The sequence below is a fragment of the Perca flavescens genome, chromosome 12, assembly GCF_004354835.1.
Source record: "Perca flavescens isolate YP-PL-M2 chromosome 12, PFLA_1.0, whole genome shotgun sequence".
Taxonomy (NCBI): domain Eukaryota; kingdom Metazoa; phylum Chordata; class Actinopteri; order Perciformes; family Percidae; genus Perca; species Perca flavescens.
Window position 1 is genome coordinate 5,728,447 of NC_041342.1, and position 11,631 is coordinate 5,740,077.

General features: G+C 43.5%; 1 protein-coding gene across 1 annotated transcript; it reads right to left on the reverse strand.

Moving 5' to 3' along the window:
- Nucleotides 1–298: 298 nt before the first annotated feature.
- onecut3b (one cut homeobox 3b) lies at nt 299–11,234 on the reverse strand. The gene is made up of 2 exons (XM_028593081.1): nt 10,154–11,234; nt 299–651 (listed from the first exon to the last, which is right to left on the reverse strand). Exons 1-2 carry the CDS (start codon nt 11,232–11,234, stop codon nt 299–301), a joined length of 1,434 nt encoding a protein of 477 aa, XP_028448882.1.
- Between the last annotated feature and the right edge of the window lie 397 nt (nt 11,235–11,631).

Consider the following 11,631-nt stretch of genomic DNA (forward strand, 5'->3'; position numbering starts at 1 on the left):
AGAGCCACTGTGTGGTTGTTTCAGGGCACCTCTCTTAAAGCTACTGGATCTTTGGTTTTGAAGAACCACAATTTGAAATGCGTGTTAACCCCTAAGAGTAACATTCAGATTGAAAGAAAACACATGGAGCATTGAGAAGATCTGATTCATCTGCACAAGTCATCAGCACTCTGAGCAGATGAATCAGATGAGTGGTCTGAAGCTAAACACCCTGTAGCTCTGCAGGAGTGCTTTAGTGAAAAACATCCCCCCCTCCATCCTCCGCGCATCTGTTCAACCAGCCGTCCTGCCAACGTCTTTAGGCCTTAGAGAAAGTGGCTGCACAGGAGGTACCAGGTTGGATCGGTGAGTTGTTGTTGTTGTTGCTGTTTCCATGAGGAGTGTGCACGTGGCCATGCACCCCGTGATTGTGCTCCTCTGTGTCCCAGCGGTCCGTACAGCGGCGGCGTGAGTTCATAAAGAAGTTGGAGACGGTGGAGAGCTCGAGGCCCAGCTGCTGGGAGATGGTGATCTGCATCTCCTTGGAGGGGCGGCGGTTCTCTCTGAAGATGGCTACCAAAGTGCGACGCTGCAGGTCGGTGAAGACCAGTCGCTGCTTCTTTGGCACCTGGTTGCGGTCCCGTCCTCGGTCCTCCTCCTTACGTTTACATGCTGGAGAGAGGAAGGGAAGGGACAGAGGAAAGGAAGAGGGAGGACAGAACAAAAGGAAGGAGTTTTATTTTTATTTATATTCTAGGATCCTTACAAAACAATACCCAAACCCAACATTGAGTGGGCACTAACAAATAATGCAACATATGGCTATAAGATAAGGGTGGGAGGCCTAATTAGACACCTAATTATGGCATAAAGGGAAATGCTAAAGAATTTAAGATTGACAATTAAAATGGCTGACGGGCAAAACAGATGGTAAAAGCAAAAGGTTAACAAAATGGACCAGTGCAGGTGTTTGAATGCATGCATGTTTTTGTGTGTATGAGTTGTAATTTTTCAGTTTAAAGTGTTTAACTCACTGTTAAAATGTAAATATACATCATGACTGTATATCATACAGGTAAAAAGGAACACATTTGGAGTTCAAATGAACAAAAGGGGAGGGTAACAGGAGGGAATGCAGGCTAAAAAAAGAGAGAATGGAAAGGCAGAAAGAAGAGCAACGAGTCAGTGAGTCGACACTGGTGAGGGAAAAACACCAAATTAAAACGTCTCTCGGAGTTTCAGATTCGACTTTCAAAAGACGTTCAGTCTCGTCTAAATCAGTGCGTTCCAAGCGGAGTACCAGATCACCCTTGGGATTTTTTAGTGGCCATTAGCTAACAGTTGCTTATGCAAGTTTCAGCCTTTAGAATATTGTATATCTTATTGCTATTTGCCAAAGTACACTAAAAGTTTTTAGATTGATTTCTTACCTTCCAGGCAGCCTTTTCCTTTTAGCATTCATTGTGGTATGACAATCAACTTGAGGAGATCTAAAACTTGCTTCACAGCTAACCGTAATCTCAATGTTCTTATCAAAGTCCATATTTTAAACAGGTAGTAGAAAACTCTTCTGTGTGTGTGTGTGTGTGTGTGTGTGTGCGTGTGTGTGTGTGTGTGTGTGTGTGTGTGTGTGTGTGTGTGTGTGTGTGTGTGTGTGTGTGTGTGTGTGTTGAAGAACACTCTGAGATTTGAGACTCACTTGTTGTACAGAAGAAATGACGAACAAGTATCTGCTACTTGTTTATATTTATTAAATACTTTGTGGATGAAAATCATACTTTGCAGCAGATGAGGACCAAGATGTCGAACTGTCCTTGAATGCTACACAATGGATAGTTTCTACTGCTAACATCTGCAGTAGAACATGAAAAAAAAAAAAACATTAATAAACCTAATTGTTCATCGGCATGGATTCCCTATTTCAAGCAAGTTTCAAATCTCTACAAGTTGATTTTCAAAGTGCAGTGAAATGAAGTGAAACCATGTGGCCGCCTAGAGGATAGGAAATCAATCTAAAATCTTACAGAAGGCTTGGAACATGGTCATCAGTAATGTAAAGTGGGTTGTAGGATTACACTGAGTTTGTGGATGATGGGCTAACATGCAAAAACACCAGTAAGGTCCTTTAAAGTTTGGCCAAATGTAGAGAAGGTGAGTTTTTGTTAATGACATGTGGGCAAAAATAGGTTTCATTTTATTCTGCTTGTCTAATGATAGCCTACAGTTCTCTTAAAAAAAAAGAGGTTATGGTGGATAAATAGTTTACACTGTGGGTCTGTGTGCCTTGTTGAAACTGGAGGAGAGTGATGATGTAAAATGCTGACAAAGAAGTGGTGTGCAGTGCCTGGATGCACCATCAGTAGGCTCGGCTCTATAGCTGTGGAGACTGAAGGGAGTCTGTTCTGTTCTGCTGCCCTAAAAAGCTGCAATGATCGATTTTCCGCGGTTTTCTCCTGAACACGTGGTCCAGTAATCAGGGCTCCCTTCCCCACCCGATCGATCCCCATCGATCCGCGAGAACGAGGTGTGTGTGTGTGTGTGTGTGTGTGTGTGTGTGTGTGTGTGTGTGTGTGTGTGTGTGTGTGTGTGTGTGTGTGTGTGTGTGCGGCCTCACATTGGGGAGTATAGCCCGGGAGCGCGCTTTGTGACAGACAGACGGAGAAGAAATTGTTTATCTGTGGAAGAACAAAGGACATGTGGCGGGAAAGATCGACAGTCATCCAGCATGAGAGCTCTGGCTCTGGAGGATGACAAAGGAATGTCTCTCATAATACGTCACCAATTATTTTTTTTTACAAAAAGTGTGCACGCGTGCATGAGATGCGGTCTGCTGGCGTGCGTAAAAGAAACAAAAAACGTGAAGAATTATATTCCCAGTCCCAGTCTTGGAGTGTTTGTGCACATGTGTGGGAGAGAAAGGAAGGACAAAAAGAAAAGGGTGAGGGGAGTGAAGGAGGGAGAGGTTGGGGGGAGTAAAGGCTGGCTGCAGTGTGGAGGTGGTGTAGCCTATATGCAAATGATTGATGACTTTACAGCAGGTTTAGACAACAGCGGTAAACCGATTTGACTGTGAGGGGGGAGATCAATATGAATGTGCACATGTGTATGCATGCCGGTGTGTGAGCGTGCATGTGTTGCCATTGCCATTGTTCATGCTTTGATACTGCAAGCACAGCATAATTAAGATGTTTTCCTCAGCAGAGTTTATAGGTTATACGTTTGTCCCTGCATTAGAGCCTGCACAGATACCTTCTGGACTTCTTCAACTGTTTCCCTCTTGTTGTTTTTCTCAATTGTTTTAATTTGCCCTCAGATTGATAGCCCCCATATTGATTGATCCGCACTTCAGAACCATTTCATGGAACGTTTATTCAATTGGTTCAGGCCCAGCCATGCCAGAATCTCCTCGCGGCTCTCTAAGTGCTGTCTCAAACCAAACTCAATACTCCCTAATGTAATGACTGAATGCTAGTGCTAATATAGTGATAATTTAATATGTAATGCTTGTTTTCGAACAACTTGTGCTAGGCCTACTGGCTATTTTACAATGCCAACACCACTCTGGTTCTCCTCCATCAGCTCAAATGCAACCGCAGCTCTGAGGCCTGCAGGAGCAACCAAGTGGAACCAAGGAGATAGCACAAGGCCTGGGCCTGTTCAATACATATTTCAAATAATCCATCGATCCATTTCAAATGAGACCCCTGAACATCCCCTCTCACAGCAATGAATAGGACCACAGGGAAGGTAAAGAAGGAGCTGCTCATTAGACCGAGCTCTCTTGAGACGAGAACCACAGCGTTGTAGGCTATCTTTCGTTGCCTCGTTACTAAATGGGCTTTTCTGAAGAGACAAGCAGCAGTCTCAAGTGGCACGTGCTTGTGTCGTCTCTTCCATATGTCCTGGTGTCAATGATGCTAAAGGTACTTAGCTTAATGTCAACCTCTTGCTGATCCAAAGATTAAATCACAGGATGTGCAGCATGTTAAGTTGTACTCGTGCCTCCTTTAAGAGCCGCTCTGCTTTATCTTAAGTGTCTGCTGTTTTTTACTCTGCCTTCCACTGTCTGTAAGACTGTGCACTTATGGATGATGGTTGACTCTTGTCTGTTATATTACAGTACATGTGATAGCTCGGTAGAAAGCTGCTGCTATGAGCGAGCTGGCTGACAAAAATTGTTTGATTGGACAACAATCTTTCATATTCAATCAATTTCTTAAAAAAAATCTCCTTCCAGGCGTTTTTTAAGAAGTATTAAAAGACATAGTGGGTTGTTTTTTTTCACACAAAATAAAAACTCTTGAAATGACATCCTCTCCTTCATAGAAATATCCCAAATCTATGAATATGCAAGTATTTTTCATTTCAAAATATTATACCACACACATTTTGTCTCCTCCTTTATTGAATAGTCCATCTAACTTTAGGGTGGACTGGAGGCTTCAAGTTTCCACATCCAACTTGTATATTTGCATATTGACCCACGATTGGCTCAGGTAAACACATACTGTCCTCCTTCAGCAGATGAAAGAGGAAAGTTTTCAACTCTGCACATAACATCATCCTGCACAGTGAAGCTCAAACATCCAAGTGCAGTAACGATCAGAAAAAAACAACATGTTTGAGACAAGAGGAGGACTAAAAATTCCCATTAGTCATTATTTATAGTAAACACAATAGATTACAAGTGTAACACTTGTAATCTATTGTGTTTACTATACAATTGAATGAGAATGAGAAAGGCTAAATGACGCTGACTTCAGGCTCCAGTTAACAATAGGATTTGGTCTGAAGACACTCTGTCTGGTGTGTTTTGAAATGGTGAATGTGCAGTAACTTGAGATTCTCAGATGGCAGCGGTCCTCAAGCTATCACAGTGGATCTATCAGTCTATAATCTGTGATGGGGTGAATTGTGAAATGAAAAAGCAGGTTTGATATGACTGATATAGGCCTATCCTCAAAAGGCAGACTGCCTAATACCAATATAAATAAAAAATCTATTACTTTATAGTTGCAGGAGTGCATTATGTTTCTTAACTTAACAAACGTGCTTGTGTGTGTGTGTGTGTGTGTGTGTGTGTGTGTGTGTGTGTGTGTGTGTGTGTGTGTGTGTGTGTGCAGATGTGGGGGGGGTGGGGGGGCAGACGGTGAACTAACCGCACCGTGCTGCTGCTAGTCGACGCCTGGACGGACGGATGAGATCGGGCTTTGTGTCCGGTGAGGCGGGCCCTCTCCCGACCTGGGCGGACTACTGCAGGCGAGAAACAGTTTGGCGTCAATCACTCTCTGTCACACCTCTCAGATGTACGGTTATTGATTATATTGATCATATTATAGGCCTTTTCATTGCTGGGAAAGGAAAACGCCATCAACCCCCCACCCGCATTAACACTCAGCAGCGGTGAAACCAAACCGTCCTGAAGAATCTTCTCAATTGATTAGGATCGGATTATTTGAAAGCTTTCGTTTATTTGTCAATGGAAAGCCTGTATTGTCCTGTTGAGACGAGTGATCGGCAGCTTTACAGCCTATCAGATATTGGCTTGTAGTCTATAAACCGTGTTTTTATTCCTCTCCTTTTCCCCACCTAACCAAATGTTGTTCATTCACTCCAAAAACAACTCAGAATGAATTGGCCAATTGAATCCATGAGCGCAGGCTTCTATTTTCTAACATTTGCTGCTAAAGAGAATAACACGAGTTGTCAGTGCAAACGGAACTAAAAACGAGCCACTGAGGGAAAGGTTAAGAGAAATGTAGAGACAGCGTTTAGGACAATTTTTCAGAAGCGCCTAGAAACAATTCGCCTATAAGGCTGTTATAAAATATTACATTTTCTATTAGCGACGATGGTTTAAATTCGGCGTTTTTGTTTTTGGACGAGGTGTTTTATTGAAGCCTCAATCAAGGCCTTTTTAAATGTTTTATTTGCCCGGAATTTGGTTTATTTATTTAAATAATCAGAATATGTTTCATCATTCCAGCTTTTAATTTGATGAGGAACAGTGTTTTGCCTAAATACTAAGAAACGTGCGGCCTGCTTTACCGATATGTTGTTTGAAGGATAATTAATAGTGTGTGAAGTTGTAGAATTTTTTTTTTTTTAATTAAACGATAAAACGTTTAAAATATCAGTCTACGTTTTCAAAAGAAATACCCATTGTGCTAGAGAGAATAAACTAATAGAAAGTCTGTGTCGGTTTCTCCTGCCGCACATTTTAATAAAATTAAATTGGCTAACTGGGAAATTATATAACTAGAAATCAGGTGTCGCTAAAATGATTCTCTGCTCAGATATATAAGCAATTATAAACACACACACACACACACACACTCTCTCTTGCAACAGGTTTCGGTGTGATAAATTTCTCCTTGGGGATAATTAAATTAAAGTTAAAAAGTTGTAATTTAATCTTGAATAATCAGACAAATCGGCACCTTTAACGCCAGTCTGCTGCTGTGTGAGATCAGGAGGCCTTTTCCAAACTGACATGAGGCAATTAATGAAGGTTTACCAAAGCTAAGACTGTGTTTCAAATTAAGAACTCGAATTAACAGATGCCTCAAACTAAAAACATTATTCTCTGCCTACCTGTTTACGTGTTAATATTTCTATGTTAATATTTATCATGAGAAGTTAAGGCAATTTATAGGCTACTCAATAGGCAAAGTTGAGGGATGTAATCATATATTGTATTTCTACCACCTAGCCTCATTACAGACATTCATTTTTTAACTTCATGTTGCAGCCCTGCATGCAGTTTGGTGAGGTTAAAATAATGAGATATGGTTGATGGCTTTGTGGTCATAACTGCCACAAATAGCCAATTTCATCAGTTGTATGTCATGAAAGGTCATTTCAAATATTTTTGCTTGCAGCTGTTTTACAATTTGCATGAAGTTATATACAGCTTTTCTATACTGTGCTTTATTGTAACACCTTCCTAAGGCTGGGTACATTTACTCTCATTCATACAGAGTGTATTATATAAATATTTCACTCCAGTGTGCCAAAGTGAGCTCTGTCTGTTACAGAGAGAGATGACCAGAGAGCAGAAATGAAATAAGGGTAGAAGGCAAAGGATCTGCTTTGCTGATGCTGGTACAGAGCCAGAAGAGAAAGAAGGGGGAGAAAGGAGGAAGGCAAGGAGGAAGGGAGGGAGAGAGAGAGAGAGAGAGAGACAGAGAGAGCCGAAGAGAGCAGAAGAGAGGAAATCAATACCGATTCAGAGTGAGTCAGATAAGCCTGAACAATGTATAGTGCAGACACACTCTATAACCCAGTCACACACACACACACACACACACACACACACACACACACACACACACACACACACACGTGCATGTTGAAGCACTTGCACTCACACATGCTGGGTGAACTGCTTGCATGCCTCCATAAAGGCGCATTACAAACCCCATAAAGCATTGCAACCTTTAAAATCAAATGACATCACAACCTTGGATTGCTTTGAGGATTCGCTGACATGAGCAGAAAGCACCCATTACTACGACTCAATAGGCAACTGGATGCTCTAATGCTCTTTGCCTACTGTAAGATGCTCTAGATGCTCTTAAGCTCTGATCTTTTCATGTTTGTGTTCAAATGCCAGCCTTCCTGCCCTGATTTCACTACAAATAGCGTAGTTCTTTTGTTACAGAGAGGCTTCTTTGCCTGCTTCATAAATGGGGGGTGTTTCAGCACTGATAGTCTACACCATCCTTGTTGGTGTCAGATTTTTGTTGTTGATATTTCACATGATGTTTTGGGACATAAACATGTGTTCTTCAAAACCACTTACTCACTCTCTGCCGTGGTGTTTAGGTGTGTGGTCTTCAGCTGTTAACCACAGATTTGGCTTTGCTTACATAGAAGATGCTGTTACAAGCTCTAACACCACCGCTCTCCGACTCTCTCTTTCTTCCCCTCTCCTCTCTGTATCCCTTATACTTATCAATTATTAAGGTCTGTATTGATCCTTTCACTACCCTGCCTCTATCTGGCTGTTCACACAAAGCCCAAACCTGCCTGCCCTCACTCAATCAATGGCATCTCCCGCTTCTTTTTCAGTCAGTTTTGCTTTTCTCGCTTTTGCACTTAAGCCTGTCTGAATAAAGTTTTGTACGTCCCAATTTAGTCCATTTCTGATTCTTCAGAAAATATGAGAAACAGCAGACTGATGTTAATCTTTCATGCCGCAAGCAAGTTTAATGGGCATTAAAAAACATGGGTCTGGTAAGAGAGCAGGGAGAGTCGAAAATGGCTGTGTGCATTGTTTGACTTTATGAAACAGCTCTCATTCATCCTTATTTTTTTTATTTTGTTTTGGTGGGGGGTGGGGGGTGGGGCGGGGAGCAATCGCAATCGCCTCAAACAACCTGCCTGCCTGTTGCCAGGTTAAAGATTATATTATTGTCATATGCTGCAGAGAGGGAGGGAGAGAAAGAGAAAGAGAGAAAGCGAAAGAAAAACAGAGGGAGAGCACCAAGCTGGGAAAGAAGGGGGTTGGGAAGGGGAAACAGCCTTATTGATCTCCTATGTGCAAAGCCAGGCAAACACAGAAAGGACAGAGCTACACTATTAATGACACTCACAGCCTCAGCTACTAATCCTCATCTGTCTGTCTGTCTATATATATATATATATATATATATATATATATATATATATATTTATTTTATCTATCTATCTATCTATCTATCTATCTATCTATCTATCTATCTATCTATCTATCTATCTATATCTATCTATCTATCTATCTATCTATCTATCTATCTATCTATATATATATATATATATATATATATATATATATATATATATTTATCTATCTATCTATCTATCTATCTATCTATCTATCTATTCAAGTAAATGGTTGATTCGGTGTCTTAAAGTAAAACATAAAAACTAGCAGAGTCAATACTTTTGATCTCTCATGTAAAGACACTGTAGTGATTCTGCTAAATCTAATGTTGTTGCATTGACTGTGATGCATTGCAATATCCATCTGGTCAAGAAGGATGTCAAAGGTAGAACTGTGATATATTTTAGGGCTACTGGATATCTATTCTTCTGACTTATTGAAACCAACAGTGAATTCCCATTCCCTTTGTGTTTTTCAGTATCAAAAACTCTTTATGCTGTATATGTTCTTAACTATACTGGTCCCTGTTAGCAATCTCCTTCCCAGTAGCAATCAATATTTCATCAGAACAGTTTAAGCTTATGGTTGCCTTGAAATAGATCTAGGGATCATAGGGGCAGCATTAGAGGTAGACTTTCAAAAGTGTAAGTCCTGTTTTTAAAGTTTTTTTTTTATTTACATCTGTTTATTTGAATGGTGTCCTGAGTGAAGGCAAAGTATAATCAGTGTTTTTACAGTTATCTGTGTGCACTGTTAGCACTAGGGGAAGAAGCGTCTGTCTTGCATCACACCAGCGATCATACCTGTCTATGTTCTAAATTTAGAGCTTTTACTACAGCGCATAGTACCAAATGAAAAGCCGGATAGAGACCGTGTGGTTATTGCGTCTTTCAGCTCCGATACGAATATTGATCCGTGCGCAACATTTTAAAAGGGAGAGTGGGAACTGGCATATTGATCAAGCAGCCTGGGGTCACCACGCTTCTCCCGAGCAACTAGTGGGCCCATGCAGTAGGCTACCGCTGTGTGTTACAGTCGGACACAGAGAGAGGGAGGGAGATGAAAAAGGCGTCGGGGGAGGGCAACTATTTCGAGGTTTATTGTGAATCAATGGCGATTTGCTATGTGCCGATCAAAAATATAGACCTGCAAATTTAGTCTACAACAGCCCGCGTAAACGCCAATGTGCACGCCCAAAACGATCATTAACATCTTTGTTTTACAGAGCTCTAAATTCACTACAATTAGACTTTACTCTTTAAAAAATAATAATAATAATAATCTATAGCCTATGTGTTTAAGGGTTAGGAGAGTTCTTTTTAGTGGTGAAGACGTTGTGCCTCTGCACGCTTTGTTTTAGCCGGATGAACTGTCCGTGGTGCTGAATCTTTTAAGTCTGCGCAAGTTTAGTGTGTCTGTTACTTATTTGGGAAAATAACGGTGTAAGGTGACCGGGCTGTTAGGCTACTTCAGTCGGATCAGTTTTGTAAAATGTAAAATAATAATACTGAAAACACAGTATCTTACCGGCCAGCCGTAGAGCAGACATCCGTTGAAACTCGGGCTCCTGCAGCCACTTCCACATCCTCCTGAAGGTCTCCCGGCCTGACTTGAGCTTACTCCAGGGTTTGGGGTTCCGTAGCAGGTCTGACAGGGTTCCCTGCGATCGGCTCAAGATCCTCTGGGCGAATATGGCCTGCGGGATGGAGTACCGTTTTAACTCGGCCGTTATCCGCTGAGCCACTTCCTTTGTGTTGATTTCCTCTGCCTGCATGCCTGACCCTGCTACTCCCTGCCCGGCTCCGTGGCCGTGCCTCTCACGGCCCCCCAGCATTACCGCGCCGTTCGCCTGGGAGTGGAGGTGACTGTGCGGGTGGTGGTGCATGCCATTGAGGTTGGAGATCATACCGTGGCCGTGACCCCCTAAACTCCTGGCCAGGTGCTCTTGGTCACTTCGGGACAGCATGGAGGCGTGGGACTCAAACCCTGACACCGGAGAGAGCATCTTGGCGTCGGTGGAGAGGTGTGCGCTTGGACCGTAGGCTGACAGCGGCTGCTGGGAGTTGTGCAAAGAACCCAGACCGCTGGACAGCGGGGAGAGCGAGCCGTGGCCCATACCGGACACGGACATCTCTTTGGGGTAGTGACTGTACAGATTGCCCATGGAGGCGAGCCCCCGGTGGTCGTCCCGCATCAGCGTGAAGCTGCCGCTGACGTTCCCGGCGGAGAGTCGTTGATGGGCGACAGCATGGTGGTGAGTGTGCGGGTGGGAAAACTTATCCGAGACGGTGGATATCGGAGGTAGATGCTGCAGAGGGGTCAGCGTGGTGTATGTGTTACTAAGGCTCATCCCGGTCTCGCACATGCTGATGGACGGGTGCAGGTGTCCGGACAGCGTGGACGGGTCCGTCCGGTAGTCCCCACCGGAGCTCTCAAGGAGCGAGGCCATGCCGGAGACCATGGCTGTCCGCGCGCCGGGAGCGTGTGAGACCAGATTCCGGGAAGCGGAGCTGGGGGACGGCGACGGCCGCGCGTGCGGAGAGCTCATGAGGTCTCCCGCCTGGGAGTGCGAGGAGACGCTGTGAAGGTTCTCCATGGTGAGCTCCATAGCTGGAAAGATATATGTTCCCCTGTCCCACCCTCCCCACCCTCTCCCCACTGTCTGTCTGTCCCTCACGCTCCTTCTCTCGCGCTCACTCGGGGAGGCGCGCTCTCTCTTACCCCCTAAGCCCTCCTGGTAAAATTACCAAACCGTTTGATTGCCAATCCATTGATTAAAATTCTCCAATCAGTCCAGTGTGGTGCGGATAAGTTCTGATGTTCTGAGGAAGGTGCAGAACCGAGCGTCTTCGCGGCGTCGTACTGTAGCGCTTTATGCATTCATGTGGATGGGAGCTCTCCGGGGCTATATCTCATCTCTGGTCCAACAGCGCTTCCACTAAGAGCAGGCTGAGCCGCGTGTCAGAGAGATGGGTGCGCGCCTCTATGTATTTAAAATGTGGGGC

Excerpts from the sequence above, each read along its gene's own strand:
- onecut3b (XM_028593081.1), bottom strand. The coding sequence starts at position 11,234 with ATGGAGCTCACCATGGAGAACCTTCACAGCGTCTCCTCGCACTCCCAG. Across the intron at positions 652-10,153 it reads GTCTGCTCTACGGCTGGCCG|CATGTAAACGTAAGGAGGAG; the intron begins GTAAGATACTGT and ends TCCTCTCTCCAG.